This window comes from Geospiza fortis, unplaced genomic scaffold, assembly GCF_000277835.1.
Source record: "Geospiza fortis unplaced genomic scaffold, GeoFor_1.0 scaffold346, whole genome shotgun sequence".
NCBI lineage: Eukaryota > Metazoa > Chordata > Aves > Passeriformes > Thraupidae > Geospiza > Geospiza fortis.
Genome location: NW_005054361.1, coordinates 4,148,096 through 4,170,611, shown reverse-complemented (window position 1 = coordinate 4,170,611; position 22,516 = coordinate 4,148,096). Strand labels below are relative to the sequence as shown.

The following is a 22,516-nucleotide window of genomic DNA, read 5'->3' as shown; positions in this document are numbered from 1 at the left end:
GGGACGCGCGCTCCGCGTGGCCGTGGCTCCGCCGCGCGCATGCGCTGTGGCGTCAGGGCGCCCGTCCCTTCCCATTCCTGTCGCAGGTGTCCTGACCGTGTGTCCGTCTGTCGGACTGTACGGTGGCAGGCGGTCTTTTCCAGGAGAATCAGTTCTTCTCTCACCGCCTGCAGGTCCCGCCCTCCTCCATAGGCACTGCATTAAGCTGTGCCTCTCTGGGGTGCTCCGCCGCCCAGCCTGCGCTGCGCAGTGTGGGACACGCCGAGACTGACAGAAGTCAGAACGCTCTTGGTGTGAGGGCTTGTACACTTCGTGCTGCTTTCGGCTGCTAGAGTTGGCTTTCTTCACAGTGACCTGTGTGGAGCTGTGTTTTGGATTTGTGCTGTACAGAGGGTTGATATGTTTGTTGTTGCTGAGCAGGGCTTGCACAGAACCAAGGCCTTTTCTGCTTTCCATACTGCCACACTGGCTGGGAATTTGGGAGGGCAGTTTGGGAGGCTGAGAGGAGGCACAACTGGGACAGGTGACCCAGAGTGACCAAAGGGATATTCTGGGCTTTACGACATCATGCTCAGTTTATAACGTAGGGGGAAGAAGGAGGAAGCGGGAGACATTTGGAGTGATGGCGTTTGTGTCCCCACGTCACCACCATGTATGATGGAGCCCTGCTCTCCTGGAGGTGGCTGAGCAGCAGCTGCCCATGAGGAACAATGAATTAATTATTTGGTTTTATTTATTTGTGTGTGTGGTTTTTGCTTTCCCTATTAAACTGTCTTTATCTCAACTCATGAGTTTTCCAGCTCTTACCCTTCCATTCTCACCCTGATCCTGCTTTTGGGGGAGAGGAAAGGAGACTTTATCAGTGAAACAGGCAGCTTTTATATATGCATGTGTATATATATATATATATAAAAAGTAAAAAGAAGAGTGTCTTAACCATCAGGATTTTCTTGCTGAGAATACGGCATTCAGGAGATAATGAGTCCTGTCCACTTCAGAACCTGGATCAGTTTTGCAGCTTGCAAATTTCCACCCCCTAGAACAACATTTCTTCCCTCTCTATTAACAATAGCTTTTCTACCAGCATGAAAATACTGGGGGGGGGGGGGGGGGGGGGGGGGTAAACACACTAAAAATAAAAAATCTGCTTGGCTTAATTTTTCACAATTTTATTGATCTTCATAAGCAGGCACTGAAGAGGGTAAAAAGATAAATAACCTCTGGTTTGTACACATTCCCAAGTATTGTCAACTTCCCTGTCTCTCCCAGAGATCCTTTCAGTTCTAGACAGCAGGACAGGGGTCTGGCCTGTTGATCTGGTTCCAGCTCACACCTGGGGAAGGAGTTGGCTGTGGTCACTGAAGCTGCTTGGCTGGAAGTTCAGCTTTCCCACCTGAAACTGCCAGGAGAGGTACAATGGGGTATCCTGGTGACACTAGGGAACTGCTAAAATACCAAAACAGGTGATTCACAGGGGGAATTTGATTCTTTGAACAGATACTGGGCCTATCCAAGTACATCTGGAAGTCCAAATGGTTTTTGAACAAATTTACTTGTTCTTTAGCTGCCAGCTCTACAGAGACCAACTTCCAAGTGTGTTCCATTTGTGTAAAACCACATCTGAATGGCCCTGCCACTCAAAAGCAAATGTTTTGTTGGGCAAGTAAATATTCCAGAGTACAATTTTCCACTGAAATTTGGCAACACAAGAAAACATTTTAATTCTCTCATCCAGCTGAGTTTTTTTCACCCATAGCTGCAGTTACAGATCCATCACACAAAATATCTCTTGCCAGCCTCTGTAATGTCCCTGCACTGTGAAGTCAATTTTACACTTTATCAGATATAACTTTGATGCCACAGAGCTCTTCATCGTCGTATAATAAAAATACCTTTTACCTCATTGCTGCTCCAGTAAGACTGACAAGACTTAGCAGTATATCAATAGAGAAGGGACAAAGCCTTATTGATCTGCTTGAAAAATCACTTTTTTCTTTTTCTCATTTAAAAAGATATTTAGTTCCCTTCAAATCATCTGTCAGCTTATGAAAAAAGCACAAAAGAAAACAAAACCCCAACCCCACAACCAAACATAAGTAAGAAGGCGATACAGAAACAAAAGAGTGAAATTAAAAACATTTTTTATGGGTAAAAATACTGGCCACTGTTCTCCTATCTATCCCCTGATCAATACTGGGAATAGATGAAGCTGAGAGAGTCCTAAGATTTAGGGGAGTGTGAGGTTTGGGGAAGAATGGCTGGGCTTTCAAGGAAGGCAGCTGTTTGCTGCATGAAGGCAGCAGCAGGAAAGCTCAGGAGTCTGAATGTTTGACAGAAGCACCTGCCAGGGGGATCCCAGCGCTGCTGAAGGACAGTGCAGAGGCTGACCAAGGCACTAGAGCCATGACTGCAGCTCCAGCAATATGTTCCTGAACCCACACAGAAAAGGTGTTTTGCTGGCCTGGAGACTGGCTCCTGTTCCTCTTGGCCTTGAAAGAAGGGCTTAACATGTTAATGGAATGTCCAGATCTGAGACTCTGTCTATGCAGCTGAAATAATGCATACCTGTCAGATCAGTACGGACTGCCACTGTGTGAGACCAACAATATGTGGGGTATGCAGGTCAGGGTTTCAGTATGAAAAACCACAAAAAGCATTTCTGTGAAAGTTAGAAAAGGACACTGAAAACTCTAGTGTCTTCTGGAGGCAACTATGAGATATTTAAATTTAGGTTCATTTACTAAAGTGTGAAAGTATTTTGTTATACCTCCAAAGCCAATCTTATGTACCAGACCAGAGGTGTTTTGGGGTCTCCATGGTCTAAAAGATATAGATCTGTTTAGAGACAGGCTCAAAACTCCTGAGAGGGGGTGACAGTTTATTACACTTTCTTGTGATGGGGATCAATCCATTTGGAACAGCAATAAAAACAATTCTATCACAGCTCTTCCTTTCAGTTCTTGTCATTATCCAGTGCTTGTTCCAGCTTCAGAAATTAGATTACTTCAGGGCTTTTAGTGTCAGCACTGCACACAAGGACAGCTACCATGTTCCCACCTCCCACAGTTGCTATTGGCTTGTTTAATTTTATCTTAAACAACTGCCACTGTGATCAAATCCATCACTGCTTGAACTCACCAGTTAGCACAGAGTTAATGAACAAAAAAAATAATACATACCTGTCGGGAAAATGCAAATAATCCCTTATAAAGCAAAGTGACATATATGCCCACGTTTTCTCTGCTGCACACTGGACAAATTAAGTTTACAGAAACAATTACCAAAATATTTCAAAAGCACTCCAATTCACCACATCACAGATTCCTTTGTGCCCCTTCTCTATTTATGCTTCTGGTCCAGAAGTTATTTTTTCTGTCTTTATTTTTGAAAAATGGGGAGCAAAATAAAGTTCTGTTTAGTAGCACTATAACGTTTTTGGTTTGTCTCCAGGTTCATTCACTCTGGAATAAATACGTGTTCCACGCGAGGGACGTCCTTCCGCTGATGCGACACAACGCACAGGTAGACGAGGAAGAGGAGGCACAGCAGTGCTGTGGCTGTGAGGAAGACGAGGAGCCCAGCAAACAGAGAAGGTTTCAGAGGTAGCTGGATCAGCTTCGCTTCTGCTGGAATCATGTTGGTGAGGCTTAACATGTAACCGAGTGACCACGCTATGCTGCTGTTACCAACCTGAAATGAAGACAGAAGAGTCCTGTTCCCATGGAATTTTCACTCAAAGACTCCAAGAGCTCAACTGCTGTTAATGGCAACTGCCGCTTAAATTAGCAAGGAGAAACCTTTAGTGGAATATGCAAAGAAGATACAGAACCATTTTAAGTTACCCTTTTTCTGTAGTTCCAGAGGATGGTAACAAAATTGTTCACTGGGCTAAAGAAGCAAGACACAGGTATTGGAGGGGTACAGAGATGTGAGGTGTATATGCAGGCAGCCAGTTATGCAATTTCAAACAAATAGAAAACCCCATGACTACTATGCCAATTCCTAAAATTAGCCCCTTACCTTAGCCAAATACCAGGATGTCATTTGAGTTCAAGCAAACAAAAAAACCCACAAGGAGTCTCACCAACATGGACAAAGAGGAACTGAGGATAAAGTCCCCAAAGCAGGAACTCTATTTATCATCTTTTGTTCCATGTTTGGTTTTGTGCCTGCAAATGAACCAAAACTAGGCTCTTCCGCTTAAAAAATAAACATAAATTAAAAACTACTTCAAAATGGATGAAATAACAGCCAAGGGAGTATGTTTGTATTTGCTCCATGGTCCTCCTGCTTTGCTGTCTTTCCCCACTTCTAGTTTGAGCAACAGAGTTTACCAGTTTTCCACTGTCCTTTTCATTAAGTCGTCGTCCTGCCACTTGATAAGCACAGGATCAAAAGGTAAAGTGTCCTCTGTCTTCCTCTCATCATGAGGTTTAAAACTTATAATTTTTGCAAATCATGTAGCTCTGGATCTCACCCAGATCTTAGCATTAGGACAAGGTTCTTTTCATTGGTTGTGTTCACTAATTAAAAGGAAATATATACTCCTAGCATAGACAAAAAAATCCACCCTCCAGTCATAGTAAGATTGTGCTGTTATCTCTAGGGTAGCTTAGCTGATCAGCCAACATTAGATCTTACTATTTTAGTAGGGGCAGATCTAATAAAGAGAATGCAGTTTTGCCTTTTGGAGTTTCATGATTACCCTAGTGTAAAATCTAGGCAACAAAGGTATTAATTTTAAATAAGCCTTGTGGGGTTTTGTTTTTCTCAGTATATTTATAGTCTTGGCTAAATACAAAAAAATGTTGCTTTTTCTGGCTGCTCTTATCTGCTGGGGACAATACAATATATAATTAAATATCAAGACAAATCCACACCCCACCCCCTGCCCAGCTGAGATTAAGATCTCAAAGTAAACTCTATGCTGTTTTCCTGGTGGAACAGCTCAACTTTGGACACTCCTCCAGAGCTGCTAATGATTGTCCACCAGAGGTCAAAATAAGGCAAGAGAATGCTACTTGTTTCCTTAGTGCACAAGTAATAGATATGACTATTCAGAAAACATTGCTTTTGATTTCTCATTCACAGCTTGCCAGCATCCCCTGCATCTAAGGGGATTTAAGCATACACCATGCAGATCTACAACCTATTCTTTTGCTGGCTTTGCATGCAAGTGCTGAAGTATTTCCAAACTATATGGACATTAGGAGACAGTCTGGGATAGGATTTTAGAGTAAGGCTTTGTGCAGCAGCAGAGAGGAAAATAAATGCATCAATGACACAAGATATTATAAGCCTTCTCTCTCTGTCAACTGAAAGGCAATACCCCATCAAAATACATTCTTATTCCAGAGAGCCAGATTATGGCACAGATGGATGAGCTGGGTGAGGATGAAAACTGTCCTCGTTGCTTCATCACCACTCACTGACTCCAAACCTCTTTGCCAGTTCCTTCAGGGCTCTGCCAGGAGACTGGAAAGCACAGTTCTGCTCTCCAGCTCAGCAGGGTTAGCTCAAACTGACCTTGACTGGTGAGGTGTTTTAGGCAGATCACTGCCTGGAGCAAAATACTGTGGAAATGTTTAAAACACAAGTGTTTGATCTTTGCTTAAAGCCCTTTAAAGAATCTGTGTAGCATCTCCAAGTAATGCTGAGATTGCTCCTGAGGTTTGAAAAGTGGCTTTGTCTTATGCCAAACATTTGACAGTCATTTACCAAGGCTGTTTACAACCATTCTGTTTTTGCAGGCTGCTGCATCCTCTGTCTCCTCCTCAAGCTCATTGGATTAAAATGACAGTAATAGAAAATTATTATTCCTCACCTCCTTTTGAAAATGTATCTGTGGCCAAGTTTCTGCATTGAAGTTGTAACCATGTACAAGCAAGTAATAAATGAAATTGGCTGAGAAACAGTAGGATCTAGCATATATTTCTTCAAATTTAGGCAGCATAAATTGGAGCTGAAAGCAAAAGGATTAAAAAAAAACATGTTAATTATGGAAAATGCAAATGCTTTGGGTTTTGTAACTAGAAAATATTTGGGTTCTAATTAGAAGTTAGTAACATTTTTCAGAAATACCAAGTAAAGGTGTAGACAACTAGATGCAAGGATTCAGAAAGACTCTAAAAGTGACATAGCTTATGTAGTAAACAATGAAAATACACACAAAACTGCACATTGAGGATTGAGGATGTTATGGTTTCTAAAATTTCTATGTCATCTCTACAGTGTGGTTAGAACTTGAAATGAAATTTTGAAACCTATTCCAAGTGTTAAGCATGACAGAAATACTATGTGGTTTGAAGCACAGTGGAAAAACAAATGCTGGGTTGATACAGACCTTCTGAAAGGTTCTGAACACATAGCTGGTCCATATTATTTTTATATCCCTCTTTTAGAGGTTTAAAATGGAAAAATCCCAACAACACCAAAAACCAACCAACCAACCCACTTACCTGTGCCCAGCTCTGTGAACAGAAAAACCACATGCTTGAATTGAAGTCATCTAGGGAAAATTGCCCAGATAAATTCAAAGCATTAATTGTATAGTAGAATCCAGAGAAAGCCTGTAAAGGAGTGGGTGACAGGTTATTTTCAGAACTACAGAAATCAAGAGCAAGCAAGCTCAGAAAGAAGGACACTGTTTGCAAACCTACCACAAAATTCCCTTTAACTTTTGGCTGATGTATTCCATTAAATGGACAGTCCTCTCTGTCTCTGCAAGCACTGAGGTTAAACAATAAAGAAACCATCTCCTGGCACAGACCTGGGTCTCCAGTTCCATGGAAATTCACAAGCTGGTTTGGGTAGTAATTTGCTGGTCTCAGAGACTGTGTACAAAGGCTGCCAAAGAAGTCCTTCATGGTTAATGCTGTGTTATAGTTTTGAGGGTAGCAGGGATTATCCACATTGGCACTGGTCTTTGATTTCTGGGGGGGGAAAGAATCAAACAAAAACAAACAAGAAAACCCAAACAATAAATACTAGTCAAAAGCAAGAAAGACCTAATTTGGCATGAGCTACAGGAATCTTTTTGAACTGCAGATACATGTATTTTTGTTCACTGACATGACTGGTCAGCACAACTGCTGATCTGTATAATTCATAGAAACTCCTTTCTCCAGAAGTCGTTTGCAAGATCAGCAAAATATTTACAAGGCCTTTTTGTCAAATGGCACAGAACTCTTGCTAATTTTTAACAAGTATGAAGCTCTTTGTATGAAACCTAAGTGTGTTTGGCCACAATAAACCACAACTGAGCTCTTACTGGGGTCTCCAGGCTCCAGCAAAGGGAAGAGAACACAAGCCTAAGACCCTGCTCAGACAATTACTGAACACTTGCAAGAGCAACATAGCAAAGGGTCTTAAACAGACCTGGTGCAGCAATGCTAAAAACCTTTTCTCAGCTTCATCTCTCCCATAGCACTGGTAGCTGTGAGTGTAGACATTGTAGTTGTACCCATACAACTTCACTTGCAAGGTGCTGTTGAGGTGCTCCTCGGGGTCCTCGGGGATAAATGAAATTTGAGTGGAAGCTCCTCCAAGGTCCAGTGCACCCATGGTCTCTTTTCTGTAAGGATGGACCCATGTCCTCCAAAGGTTTCTCTACATGTAAAATTAAAGACAAGGCAAATTAGAAATATCATCTGCTTGTTCTCCCCACAAGCTTTTCTACTCTTTACCTCTTGAAACTTTCCCCTCCCTTCTTTGTCCTACACTCTTTAAAAAAAATAACTATGAGGAAAATTTGCAGATATTTTTATGTAAGAGGGATGTACTTTCAAAGAGTGAAATGATCTTGAAAGATGGGAGAACGAATGCAGCATAGTGTTCCACTCAATAGACCAGCACAATGACCAAAGCACAGGACTAGCCAGAGCAGTGTCTGTCCTAGAATGTGGGGAACTGAAGTTCAGATACCCAGTAGAGCTTGAACAAATCTGGATGGAAATGGTATCAAGATTTGCTTATTTCAAGGCAAGAAGAAATATTAAAGGAATAGAATACTAAGAGATCACAGAGATAGAGAGTGAAAATAGAGTGAAAAATGCAAAATAGTCCGATGAAAGCTCCATCAAAGTCAAAAGAACAAGGACCCTTAATCTGCACATTTCCTCCACTGAAACTGCAGTCTGATCCATTCAGATGGCATTTTTCCCTACTACCCAAAATATTCCCCAAATTCTGTATTTGATCTACATAGTCACAATGCCAAATATAGATTTTCCATGATTATCTATGTCAATATTTACCCAATGAGCATGATGAGATGAATGCATACACAAGAAGGGAAACTATGGGGTTTATGGGCTAGCCAATACACTCACAATAAAATTCTATGTGAAAAACTCCCATAAAGAACCCCTCACTGAATTTGACTCTCAGCCTGTTGTCACAAGAAAGGTCACAATTTCTCTCTTCTACTAGTGATATTCCACACATATTTCCTCACAGAACTCTCTAGACTAAACTGGTTTCACAGCATCTTGCAACCCATTTTTATGAATTTGCTGTATGGATTTTAATATTTGGATGATTAAAATGTATGTGGCAGAAGACTGACACCACCTTGAAGTTCAATATGTCATTTTTGTGGCATGAAATGCACACGAGAAAAACTCCTACAGAATAGGTGATTCCAATACTTGTTTTCTTAACATTGCAAGTCATCAGCACATTCACCATGAGCTATCACAGCACCAACAAGTAATTCCTTCTTATTTAATGGCCATGACCTGATAGGAACAATTCAGTCAGGACAGCTAGCAGTACTGATTGAAATTAATTTATTTCCTTTCTGGTAAGACAATCTGGCAGAAGTGCTGTCAATGCTGAGGGCACCACACTCTTGCCACAAATGCAGATGAGTGATTGCAGATCGTCTTGGTACAGCTTTTACTCTGAATGAAATCACACTGAATACCTGCACCTAAAAAGGGATCTTCCAACACATCTGACTCCCTTTCTGCTCTGAGGCTCCTGCCTGGTCCTATCCCAAGTTCAAGAACAGCATGAGTGTGTTTCTATTGGTATCACTTGGTCTGCACAGGACAGTTGGTGTCGCAGCCTGTTGCTTGTAGCCTGCAGCATGTCAGCAGTCTTGGAAGGAGCTGTGGATGAATGATTTCTGGCCCAGCTGAGGCATATTTGACCACCTTCAGTGCTTCAGTCTTGTCTGCTTACGACAAGTGAGCCAACACTGCCAAACAATTTGGAGACCCCTAAGCCAGGCAGGTCCTTCACCAGCAGGGACAGCAAATAAGCAGAAGAAAAGATCTTCAGTTGGCACCACTGTCAAGACAGTCAACACCTGTCACACTAAACGTACCAATGCATTTAAGCATGATCTAACCTTTGGTTTTAGGTAAGACACTCAATGTCATTTTTCGTGGATCAGCAATTTTGTGGATCAGCAATTTTACCTTTGCCATATCCCATTCCCATAACAACATATTCTTTATGATTTATGTTTGCCCTATGCCTGCCACAAAAAGACCCTGTTAGAGACTTAGGGGAAAACAGAAGTTGCAACCATGACACTTTAACAGGCATGCCCTCTCACACTTCTCATTTATAAGAGAGAAACAGTGAAAAGAAAATCATGCAGTTTTTCCACACACCTCTAAGAAATTGCCCATTAAATAGTTGGCTGTTATCCATCCATACACCCCTTCCTCTGGCCCAGTTATGATCTGCGCACCCCTAAATTCAAAAGGTTGTGCTCTGAAGTAGCTTTGAATGCTTGCAAGGACTTCATTGGCTGCCGACTCATTTTGCAACCTAAGCAATTCACAAAACATGAGACACTGAGCATCTGGAAAGGCAATTTCATGTTTATTGTTCACTGACTAGCAATTCAAGAAAACTCCTACAATCACCTAATGAATGAAATGGACATTATTTCCCTAAAGGGGAAGCTTAGGAGAGGGAACAGCCAGTATCCAGCATTGTTTCAGCAAGCAACTCCCTCAGTATGTACTAACTCCACTCTTTATCATGCAAATTCATGGGTGGGTTTTTTTTCTCTTCATACATTCTTTATTCTTTGCGAACTGAGTGTTTATATGACAGCTTCTGGTTAAAACAGTCCTGGAATCTCTCTTCCAGCTGTGTTTGGCCACAGAACAAATATAATAAAGTCAGTTTGTGCCACGGCTAAAGCCATAGACAGACCCCAAAAGCCAGATCACATCAGATCACATCCACACTCAGAATGCAGTGCCTAGCTTCCATCTGCCTTTGCTGCCCATGGATGTGCACAAACATTATCTGTTTACATAACACTGTATTTTATGACAGATGTGAAAGAGAAAATTAAACTCTTGCCTTCTCCAAAATAAAGCAAGTTTCTTTTCAATACAGCATAACAGAGTGGTTTTATGCAGACACGCTTTCCCTCTCAGAAAAGTTTATTAAATTAAATTGGCTGGGCTCCATTTCCTTTTGAGATGGCCAATTTCCAATGGGTAAAAAAGCATCCAGTACATTTTTCACGTTCTGTTTTCACAGACTGCTCTGCTAGTATGCATACAGAGTAGTTCAAGTTTCTGCCATACCTCAGCAGTCTCATGCCAGCTGTAGCCCCCAGATAAACAGAAGTGTTTTTATGCAGATGAACTGGTATTCTCTCCTTCACTTTATTCAGACAGTCATCAAGAGGCTTGGCAAGAGCTCCAGGGCTACTCCCATAGCTGGATATGCCAGGGCCTAAAAGAGAACAAGGAGATAGATTTCATCCTGCTTTGCCAACTACAAATTAGCCCAATTAGTAAACAGGTGTTAAGAGAAAGACATTTCCCCCTTGCCCCCCTCACTGTAACTGGAAACAAGGGTAGGATGGCTGAAAACTAAGAGTGCTTATGGAAAGAAAAATGTGGTGCCTGTGCATTTCAGGATGCACAGAAATGGCTCTTGAATTCATAGAGGTACAAATCTGCCCTGGTGCAGAGCAGAACTAGTGAACAGCTTTCCAAATTTCCAAAGCATTAGAGGCACAGGAATGAGATCCACACTATCCTGCATAAGGCATAGCTATTTGAGCAATTAACATCCAAGTCCTGCCTTGCTCAACACTCCAAGGACCATCAGGATCTTGACTTGTTCGTGCTCAACTTGGGTGTAAATAAAACATTCCTTACTGAAATTCCCTAGCTGAGGAAGTTTCATGGAGACCAACTGCCAGAACTCCATCTGCCTCTGTAACAGCCATGTCTTGCACAACCTGGTCCCAAGCTAGGCAAAAGGTGGCTCTTAGCCACCTTTCTTAATTCTTAGTTTAATTTCTTAGTTGAAAAGAGAAATCATTTATGTTCAGTCACATTGCATTGACAGAAAGAGAAGAAAAAAATATGTAAGCCTTTACAGATTCCACACTCCAAAGCTCCTGTTTTGACTTTGTGAATTTCAACATAAACATTACCATATCATCATTAGATGTTCACAGCCCTGGTTTTGAAATAAGACTTTCAGAAAAAGTCTTAAGTCTAGCACAAACAGGCCTGAAAGTGGAAGGAAAGCTGCTCCCAGAGGAAAACAGAGCAGCAACATCCTCAGCAGCTGCCATTACCTCACGCTCCTTTGGTGGCTGCAACTTCCCACCTTCCAGTGTTCAGACAGAGCAGGTCACAAGGCAATGACCATGTTCTTCTGGACAACTGCCTGCTTTGCCATTGCTTTTGCTAGAGCCCTACCAGGACATATTAACTGCACTATAAAGTGAGGATTTTGATTCGGGACTGATTCCTATACACAAGGGCAGAGGTACTTAATAAAGGCAGAAATGAAGTCATAAAACCACCACAAAACTCACGGAGCAGTTGATCACTTGACCTTCAAGTTCAGTAGGTATTTGAAAATCTGCCTTTTATTAGCCCAGAGCTATCCCCCAGTTTAAGTGCTTAAGACTGTGGTTAGAGAGTCACTAAAGAAACACTGACAGATGTGTTCACCACTGTCACCCACAGCTCAGCTGGGGACATCTCCCATGAACCAGCCCTCTGTCTCCTCTAGTGCAGAGTTACCCAAGACTAGAAGACTGAGCCCTGGTGATTTTGTATGCTCAGGGATGTGGGAGTACTTGGCTGCTCATGGCTAAGGCCATGAAACTAGAGAGTTCAAAGCAACTTGGACTCCTCTGTTTTGTAATTTATTTGTGTTCCCCAGAGGTAAAACAAAATCTAAACCAGTTCAAGAAAATTCACAAGGCACTGCTGTTATGTTTTGGGGTTTTTTTGAGAAGAATAATAATGCAGTTTCTCTGTGCATTTTTCCCAAACCAGAATTCCTAAAGGCAAACATTCCTAATGAGTCAAGACATGAGTTAGCAGAGTGCACCCCTCCTCTCAGCAGGCTGGCCACCATTCCAGCAGTTTGTAAGGACATTTCATCATTAGAGACATGACAGTGCATTACTTCTGTTCATGTTACGCTGGCTTTCCTTTCCTTGTTCTAGAATTGCTGAGAATGTCCACACACATGTTTAACAATGAAGAATGAAATGCTGGTGCTGTCAAGAAACCATTGCCTTCTACTCCCTGTTACTCATGGGCCTCTGTGGCTACATCTCCAGCATCTACTTCCAGACACAAAGAGGGATCCAAGACTTTGCAAGATCATGACTGAGAGAGAAGGAAAATATTCTTTTTGAACACTGCAGTTATTGTCAAAGAACAGAAAACCTGATTTTCCTCCCCTCCCTGGCCATCTGTCTTCACAAAATGCGTGGCATTTCCATAACTTTGAAAGCTGAGTCAGATGGCACTGAAGTTGAATAAGGGTTTCTATGAAGGAATCCACAACCCCCTAACCATACTGGAGTGTGATCGGAAGTCAGACTAGTCTGTTTGTCTGTCTGTGAGGAATCAATTCAAAACCTCAGACAAAAGACAGGGCAGGTACCTGTGGGACATCTTTAGCTGTGCACAGACACAGGTCTTCCTGACACAGAGGCCACAGCTACATATTTGATAAAACAATGATGTCCTGTCAGAAATAGTTCTGCCAATTTAGCTATTTTACTCAGTATTACTCAATTTACTACTAGTTCTGTAATGTGGAGAAGCTTAATTAACAACTAACAGCTAACAAGAGCTAGATTCCCATTCTTCTAAAAGTCCTTTTATTCCAAGCTATTTTAAAACATATATAAGACTTTTATTCTGAAAGAAACGCAAGGACTGAACATTTACAAGTCCTGACTGTCTTTAGATTGAATTCTATCTGCACCAATCATGCACTGCCATGGAGTAAATCAAATTTTGCAACAATTCCCTTTCTCTGGTGCAATGATTAGAGCAGCTTACTGTATCAGTGGAAAAGAACTAATGCTGACAGATACAGACATAGTCTTGATGGGATGGGGTGGGAAGGGAAGGGAAATAGTACAAGCCAGGCTAAAAACAAGTCAGGAACTTTCCTTTGAGCTCACCTTTCACGTTGCACTTGAAGGTTTGGCTGACTACCCCTGTGTTGTTTTCTTTTTCTGCCGGCCACTCATAGACATAGACTGTAGTCCGAGAGGATCCAGCATCAAGGACTATTCCATACTGGGGATTAGGAAAGAATACATTAGATGAAGAAACAAACAATGACAGCTTAAATGCCCATGTGCAGCTGCACTGCACCAGCAGACATTTAGAAAATGCATGCACAGTGTATTATTTACAAGAGAGATTAATTTGAGTGTTAGGCGCTTAGGCATGAATCCAACAGCCAAGCACAGAATGAACCTGGCTGCAAACCAAGGAATATGCTACATATCTTCAATAATTAATTCAGTGGAGATGAAGAATGCTCATCTCCTTTCAGCATCAGGTTCAAAACCCACACTGACAAATAGATAACACTGTGTTAAGGCCTGATTTTGGAGCAGGTTCATTTCCCTTTATCCCAGTCCATTCCATGAACACAGAAGGGTTTGATATCTAAGCACAGGCTTTAGATTCAAGGATGCACAAGGGATAAAGCTATGAGCAAAGAGGTAAAGTACCTAACAGCTGACAGTAAGAATGATGTAACAAGTCTGGTTCTTTCCTAATTGCCCCATAAACCTCTCCCTTGGAGTGGTTTACTCCACCTGAGAGTTTGTCTCTGAGAACAGGCTGTGCCAGAGTATGAGACAACACAGAAGGAAAGAGAATCAATGTTACCCCATGATTATTTATAAAATAAATGAGAGATATTTAAATTACTTGCCCCAGGTCCCCTGGACTCTGGGATTAAAGCACAGGTTTCTCCATCCCACCCCACTGCTCACCAGACCAGTCTTTCCCCCTTTCCCATATTTTATGGCAGGAGAAAACTGAAGTAACTGGAAAGGCAATCTCAAAAAGGGAAGCAAAATGCAATTTTGGTATCCTCTTTATGATCCCTGCAAGTGTTTAGCTCTTCCAAAGTCACCTAATTGGTAGGAGTCACACAGTATAGGGTTCATTTTTCTGTCAGCTTTTTTCTTTTGAAACAGACAGATGCCCAGGAGCCTGACAGTACTGAAAAATGAGAGCCACCATCTGTCTGCAAAGCAGTAAGAGCCCCTGTAGCAGGCTGATAAATTCCATCCCACTGCCTCCCTGGGGGACCAAAAAGTCCAACTGGGAAGGATCACTGCTTCAGGTGGCAAACCATTCAGCTTCCACACCTGATTATTCACAGCTTCTACTGTAATCCTAAAACTCCTGGCCCCCAAAGAATACCAGCAATACCAGTCTAGTCTGTTTCACAGAGGACTGTTCGATAATGAAAATTTGATTTATAGTTATGCAGACAATATCTACCCTGATCCACTAAAAGATTAAAAGCCTCCACAGATACTACCAAACTATAAAGATACTCCTCCACAGATACTATCAAACTACATCATCAGGTTCTGTTTCAGTAACTACTTTAGCAGAAATAATTTGAGTGTATTTCCTCTCCTTGGAAGACATGAGCACCCTGGAGGTACATAACACAGTAATGGTCAATCTGCTTAAGGACTACTAATTAAATCTAGTCTCAGTCAGCTTAAAGTGCCAAACAAAAGCTTTTAACTTGGCTACTTTTAGAGCTAACTATGCCCAAGGAGAGCTAGAAGATAATGGAAGCATTTTTACCTTAGTTAACTGTGAGCTTTTTGAGCTACTTCCTCCTTCCCCTGCATTTCCCAGGCTCCTTTGGGAAGTAAGAGATTTCCATCCCAAAGAGTAGTGGTACACTTATCTGAATCAATGTGTCACTGACAATTTTTAAATTTTCTTTCTCCCCTTCTTCCTCCTCTATATTTCCTACACATCCTTAAAAGAGATGCTGATTTTTGAAAAGGTCTCTTGGGCCCATTTCAAGGTGACTCGTGAAGCTCCTCAGGACTTGTGTGAGTTCCCTGTGTGCAAACAGCCTCAAAAAGTGGTGACCAGTGACAACTGTGCCACATGTTAGGACCAAGATTAATCTTTAATTAAAAAAACAGAAATTACACAGGATGCTGCATCTTAGGAATGTGAGAGAATTCTAAAGCCTTGTCTTAGCAGGCTGCCAAAGACAAACTGGTTGGATTAAAATTTTCTAGGGACATTAGATTTCTGTCCAAGTTGCATGTTGGATCACCTTTGTCTGCCCTTTAAGGGCAAGCAATGCCTTCCTGCTTTGAAATGCACTGTGAGAGCATTGGCAAACCCTTATCCCAGGCTAGCAGCTATTAAAGAACAGAACTACTTTTTCTCCCTTTTTTCCTTTCTACTTCAACTGTCTTGCTGAGTATTTCCATCATCTCAAAGGCCTGGTGCTTCCATAATATCCAAGAACTGCACCATCCACTCAATGGTTTAGACTAGTCAGACAAGACAGGGAGACAATGTTAACGCAGAAAAGTTTCAGAGTTCTGTTTTCTAGTCCAGATGAAAATAGAAAGAAGAAAGGGGGGAAACAAAGGGACATGAAGGAAAATGTTTATTATGGGAATATGGCTTTGTAGGTACATCCTGAGGAGTAGTAATCCCAACAGATAAGCAAGCACAAGCCCCAGGATCAATCACCTTTTCAGCCTGAGTATCATTCCTATAGGAGGACATAGAGATGCACAAACCCTTAAAGCAGGCACAGTTAGGGTGGATCGCCTGCCTTCCAATCACTTTAGAAACTGCCAAACAATTTGGAGAGAAGCTGACAAGCTAAACCAGTTGCAGGGAAGATGGAGGTCACGAAAGTGGATCTATGCTAGATGCATGCTTCAATTCAGCTGCAAATGTTTGAACAATTTTTAATCAAGTACAACAGCCGCAAAGAATGCAAAACACTTACTAAGAGCCAAAAGAGAGATGAAAAATTTAGGTATTGAAAACCATAGCACCTCTGTCACAATCATATTTTCTGGGAAAATCCCTTGCCCAGGATTTCTCTCCTGGGAACCTGAGTAGCCTCAGGAAAAAAGGAAAGGAAAACAATATTATCTCATTTGCTTCTCCTGCGTTTTGCTGCTTTGGAGTGTGGTTGGAGATTGTTTATCCAACATGTGAATTGTTTTTACTTATTGGCCAGTGATGGCCAAGTTGTGTCGGACTCTGGAGAAGAGAGCCACGAGTTTTTCAGTAGTATCCTGTTAAGCCTTCTGTAAGTATCCTTTCTCTATTCTTTAGTATAGTTTAGTATAACATTCTTTTATATAATATAGATCATAAAATAATAAATGAGCCTTCTAAGAGCATGGAGTCAGGTTCATCTTTCCTCCCCATGACAGCGGACCCTGAAAATACCACACACCTCGAGGGGCAAATTAAAGAAATACAATAATGAAGTGGGTTTTTTTTTATCTAGGGCTCACAAAACAGCAATAGACAAACAGATTTGATTTTTTTTTTGACTGGTATAAAGGCTTATTTCATTCAGTGCTATCACCACTTCTCCACTGAGGACATTTGCGTTTTCTTCATCAGTCTTCTCACTTCATGGTGTGTGTCAGTGAGTCATGAGTCCTCTGAGTGCCCCAGCCTCATGCAATGGGCAGGCCCTTCCTTCACTAATCACTGGTTCAGTCTTCAGATAATCCAGCCATCAAGGATCCAAAATATTCCATTTTGCAACAACAGTTTAAACAGTGGCATAGCATATAATTTATCTCTTGTGCCACAATGGATGCTCTCAACATACATCTTGGGAAAGAGCTTTTATGCCACAGGTAACACAAACAGTAGTAACAGAAAAACGAGGCCATTTACAAAAAAATAAATCTGCTTTCCTCATGTTGTTGCCATAATTAATTTTAATCAACCATTAAGTTCAGGACACTGTCATTTCCAGGCTCCACCATATCAGCCAGGTACTGGAGAGCTTCACTGGCTTACCAATGTCCTCCTACCTGTGAATTTCTTGTGAATGTAAATTACTCACTGAGGGCAACTCAGTGTCTCAGGAATCAAACTCAGGGTCCTCCATATCACCTGCATTAGCAGGCTTACAGCCCAAACTCAAATCCAAAGCCAAGGCACACCCAGTAGAGGAAACAACAGCCTTCCTCCAGAAGGTGCCGTGAAGCTGCTGTGATTCAGCAAACCTCCTCACTTAAAGCAGCTCCAGATACTCCAGGTGGTTCCAATGCTTCCTCAAAGAGGAAAGTAAACAGATTTATCATTCTGGATGTGAAACTGAATTAATGACAAACACAAAAGATGTGTAGGCTGTCTTTTAGATAGTGGCTCCAGCCTTGTCCTGGCTTCAGCTGGGATACATGTCAGTCCAGTCCTGCCTTGCATGAAAATTGGTGGGATGTGAGGCTGCTGCAAGCAGCCATTTGGGGCTCAACAGAGCACACACTTGAGGCACTGTGACCCCATGCACAAGGCCAGCACACACCCCCTGCCACACCACACAAGGGGTATCAGAATTACAGTTTTATCCCGTTGTCTGACTCACACACCACCAAATGATTCAGACAAAGCCAAAGGTGTTTATAATCCCATGAAGTGCAACGAGGCATTAGCCTATCGTTATCAGTGTGTGAACTATCCAGTTAGATACTCACGCAGATGGAAAGGTAGAAGGGACTTCAGAGAAAAATCTGACAAGAGAATCGTGGGAAAAAACCAGCACCCTACATATCCTTAGAAAGGTATTTTCTACAGCTTTTCCTCAGTTGTTTACATCTCTCTTTGAAGAACCTGCACACATGTTCCACAGCAGAAGGCAAAGCCTGATCTTCAGAGTATTTCAGTTTGTCTTTTGCAGTGCGCTCTGCCCCCCTTAAGGAAGCTAGTTTGCTTCCATTAGTATCCAGCAAGTCTCAACACGTGGTAAAGGATCAAGTGCATACTTAGAGCCCAAATGCTTTTGATACACAGGAGCAATTTGCAAAACTGTCAGCATAAACTTCCCAGCTGTGCTTGAGGCCAAAATTTAAACTCTGGGTATTTCCCACTTCAAAATTATTTTTAAATTACTTCCAAAAAAAGAAAAAAAAGGAGTGAGATATTCTCCCCATTTGGCCTTTCAGTCCTGAAGAAGACATTTTGTGATAGCCACCACAGAGAGGGAATCAAGAAATACTTTTCCTGCTTTGCTACTGACCCTTGACCAATTCTCTTTTTCTCTCAGCTTCAGTTTTCCCATGATGATATGATTAAACATTAATTTATGGCTGTAAGCTCATTTGAATCACCCCATAAAAACGAGTTTAGAAAGGCACATTATTAAATATCAGTTCAAAACATTGTTCTCCTTCCTGAGGTTGCCTAAGACTTACCTTAAGCCCTGGGGAGAGGACCTGTTGCTGATTTATCTGAATCACTGCAATGGCAATAACAAGGACTATGCTTAGAAGAAGGAACACTTGGGCAACAACACTCGGGGTTCTGGTGAGCATCCTGAAATGACAAAGTGGGAAACACTTAGGGAATTTGAAAAGACTTGGCGATTCTGTCTTAAAGCCTGAAGGCCTGAATCGGTTGAAACTCATAAAATCTAATTTCATCAACTGGATCACCTAGTGGAAATTCCGTCTCCTCCTCAAGAACTGCCTGGTGTTTTGCAACCACTCACTATTTATTGTCTGGAAGGGCCGTGTCTGTATTGTCATGCTAGCAATGCCAGATTTCACCCTCTGCCTGCCCGTTTTGCACGGCGGTGGTGCCTACATGTAGGTGCCTGCTCCCCAGCTCCCACGCCCCAGGAAAGGCCGGCTGTGGGCACACAGGCTGTGGGCACACGGGTCAGGGCTAGTGCTTGCCCAATGCTCCCCTGGGCTCCTGCAACACAGCCACAGCCACGGCCAGGCACACACCAGAGCCAGGCTGCTCCACTGAGTGCAGCTGGAGGCTTCTGCCAGAGATGCAAGGTCGGTGTCTACAAGAGGTGCAGGCTTCTTCAGCAAGAAAGAAATAAAAAATGAATTTAAAAGGAGGTTTTAAGAACATTAAAGTAGGCGTCTTTCTACTAACAGCTGATTAAATGTGTGTGTGTGTGTGCCTATTCCTATTATTATCACTCTGCACTGCACATAAAATATAAAATATACACTTTAACTCAGACATTTTGCAATGAAAACTTACTAAATCTAAGTAAGTCTAACACAGATATGCTGGACAAACCCCAAGGTGGCATGGAACATGCATACTAACAATAAGACTATTTATATGGTCATATCCTCTAGAAAGATTTCCTCGAATTCAAATGTGGTTTAGGTTTCCTGGAACTTCCACTCATCCTTTTCCATGTCCCTGACCAGACATCTCTTAACCCCAAGAGATTGTTCAGTACTTCTGAATACTGACAATCCACATATCAAAATCCTTATGCTCCCCAGGGGTTGAGGAGGAAAGAAGCAACTGGAGGGAAGGGCAAGCTTAGAAATGTCAGAGGAACACAACAAGGAGAACTTGCCTGCCTTTGTTATTCCAGAAACCATTGGTTTTGGCACAGAATCAACGTAGCCTGGTGTGATCTATCCTGAGTCATATCTCCTACTTCTTCCATACTGATTGCTGAACATACCAGTGCCTGCTCAGGACTGTCCTGCTATTTCAGCAATCACCAGTGCCAACCTGAGCTGAGGACAGGAGCTTAAAAGAGCTCCAGTCCATGGCCAGAGCACACTGGGTCAGCCCCATTGTACCTGCAACACATGGTCCTGTCCTTAGCTCCAACCAGAGCCCCAGGGCTGAGGGAGAAGGCAGAATGAATGCTTCTCACACAGCTTCCCTTGTCTAAACCCCATGACCTCTGCAGCCTGGGTACCAACATCTATGTTCACATTCAAAGGAGAAGAAAGAAATTTGTTTTGTTCTGGGATTAGTTTCACACTCAGCTTTGCCTACAGTGACTGCTTTCCTTCTTTTTCTTGCTCTTTCTGTTGTGAAAACTATCTCAGATTGGCTTTTGGAAAGTCTTTTGACACATCTTACTTCCAAAACATAATTTTTTACATTCATTAATTCCCTCTTCTAAATCCATGTGGGCTCCTTGTTTACTGCCTATCTACTCTTCCAATACTTTCTTTCTTAGCTTGGTAATAGCTTTATCATCTTAATCATCTGTCAGTTTAAAGAGAAAATTACCAGCCACATTGGTGATCTACTTACTTCTCTTCATTGCTTCACTATCCTGTGGCATTGAAACATCATGTACACAGTGCAAAAATGATAAAATGAAATCTTTATTTTACCATTACAAAATATGTTAACACCTATACTGTAACCTGCATGACATACTAATAAGAAGTATTTTAATGTCAGGACATACTAATTAGAAGTATTTACACAGATCAATTCCTTTTTGAAAGGAGAGAGCGGATTCTTAACTACACATTTGTGAATAACCATCTGGATAAAATACTGTAGGGGGACAAAAAGTCATTAGCTTTCAATTGCACGTGGATATATCTATATAATATTATAAAGTGACTGAGAGAGAACTATCTGCTCAAAACCCAATATGTATCAGTCACTCCTGGATCAAAGCACTGATGTTCAGAGCTGGAAAAAACCAAGTCATCATCAAAGAAAAAACGTGCAGGGCAAATGACTCTTTGAAAAACCAAAGCATTACTAAAAAACAAAGCAATAATGACTATTAGACTCTTAACGCTTAAGTCTTGAATGATTAAATGTTTTCTGCGCCCGTTTCTGGGAGAAAATGGGAAATCTTGGTTTGTTGAATTTCCCATGTTCTTCCCTGGTACTGGGATTTGTCTTCATCAGAGATGATTTTTCTCTTTTCAGAAATCTTTTTAGAGAGGGAGCATGTAAGGTAAGGGCAGATCACTGGAGACATTCCTCATACAATCTTGTCCCATAAGCAATCAGGGCAATTTCATCAGAGATAATCTGCAAATCCTGATTTACACAATAGCCTCTGTATCAAAAGGGCACCTTGCACTCTGTGACCTCTTGAAGTCATCACCCAGCTGGGACCTTTGCTGCCTTGCCACATAACTGGATCAGAAGCACAGGGCTGAGTTTACCTGTGGCTACACTCAGATCTAAGTCTCACACACCAGGCAATACAGTCACATTTGCCCATTCAGTGAAATCTGCAGAGATATCACAGAGGAGTTCACTCACTCCACAGTTAAAAGAGTTGTAAGGTAAGGAACTCTTGCCATCATTGTGCAGTTGTTGGCAAAAAGACAAATAAAAGGTGTTAACTGAGTATCAAAACCCAGTTGCCTTCCATTATTAAAACAACATCATCCTGAAGCAAGAAACAGCATAAATACATATTTCCCACACCCAGTTAATTACACTGGGCCACACGTGAGCACACTGGAAGGATCACTTTCTTCACCTTACCTGCAAGCAAAAAGAATTCCTGCCTGCAAAGGAAAACACACTCGACTTCTTTATGCCACCAACATTTGAACTAAGTTAAATGCACACCAGTAAAAATGACAGTGCTGAAATTCCTTTTCCCAAGTAACTTGAAACACCAAACCCACTTCTTTTAGGCACTGACCTGTTTGTTCATAGGGTGGGTAAGCGTGCGCCTTTCTTAACGCTGTAACCTGAGAGATGCAAACACGTTACCATTTATTTCAGACGAGGTCGACAGGTGAATGTTTCAAGTGCTGGGGAAGGGGGGGTCAGAAAAACAACAACAACCAAAAAACCTGAAACAAACAAAAAACCCCACAAAACAAATCCCATAGCACTAAAACCCCAACATCCACAGCGCTTTAAACCGCATGGCGAAAACCCGCGAGGAGGTTTCCCACGCCTCCCTTCGGAGTAGAAATTAAGTAAAAACAAGCACATGGACACAAAATCGCGGGTGAAGCTTTCCCTCATCTCACTGCCGTTTCGGATGAGAATGCTTCACACGACGAGCGTGATTCGCGAGAAAACACCAAACTATCCCCCCAAAATAACCTCGGAGAGGCAGAGCGACACCCCCACCACGTTGCCGGGGTAGCAGCCGCCCTTTTCCTCACCTAATCCCGGCCTCAGTCCGGGAATCCCGGCCCCACCACACCCCAAGGTACCTCCGCAAGCCGGGTTTGCCCGCCCGCTCCCGGATGCGGAGCGTCGGGAGCCGGCGGCGCCCCCGGGGCGGCTCC

At 42.2% G+C, this 22,516-nt stretch overlaps 1 protein-coding gene across 2 annotated transcripts; it reads right to left on the bottom strand.

The window, feature by feature from the left end:
• Window positions 1–2,000: 2,000 nt before the first annotated feature.
• On the bottom strand, window positions 2,001–22,475 carry ENTPD3 (ectonucleoside triphosphate diphosphohydrolase 3). Of its 2 annotated transcripts, XM_031059423.1 has the most exons (11): window positions 22,442–22,475; window positions 21,916–21,964; window positions 18,710–18,830; window positions 13,430–13,547; window positions 10,560–10,710; window positions 9,624–9,783; window positions 7,378–7,608; window positions 6,660–6,932; window positions 6,459–6,569; window positions 5,825–5,962; window positions 2,001–3,690 (listed from the first exon to the last, which is right to left on the bottom strand). In XM_031059423.1, exons 3-11 carry the CDS (start codon window positions 18,827–18,829, stop codon window positions 3,457–3,459), a joined length of 1,536 nt encoding a protein of 511 aa, XP_030915283.1. In that variant the 5' UTR covers window position 18,830; window positions 21,916–21,964; window positions 22,442–22,475; the 3' UTR covers window positions 2,001–3,456. The 2 variants fall into 2 exon arrangements, with proteins under 2 accessions (XP_030915283.1, XP_030915282.1); XM_031059422.1 differs by lacking the exon at window positions 22,442–22,475 and having other exon boundaries at window positions 21,916–22,044.
• Window positions 22,476–22,516: the final 41 nt, after the last annotated feature.

What these genes read in the sequence shown, in the direction of transcription:
- ENTPD3 (XM_031059423.1), bottom strand. Translation starts at nt 18,829, where the DNA reads ATGCTCACCAGAACCCCGAGTGTTGTTGCCCAAGTGTTCCTTCTTCTA. An exon ending in GCTGGCATGAGACTGCTGAG is followed by an intron (nt 9,784 to 10,559) that starts GTATGGCAGAAA and finishes TGAATTGCTTAG; the next exon opens with GTTGCAAAATGAGTCGGCAG. An exon ending in TTTTAGCATTGCTGCACCAG is followed by an intron (nt 6,933 to 7,377) that starts GTCTGTTTAAGA and finishes TTCCCCCCCCAG; the next exon opens with AAATCAAAGACCAGTGCCAA.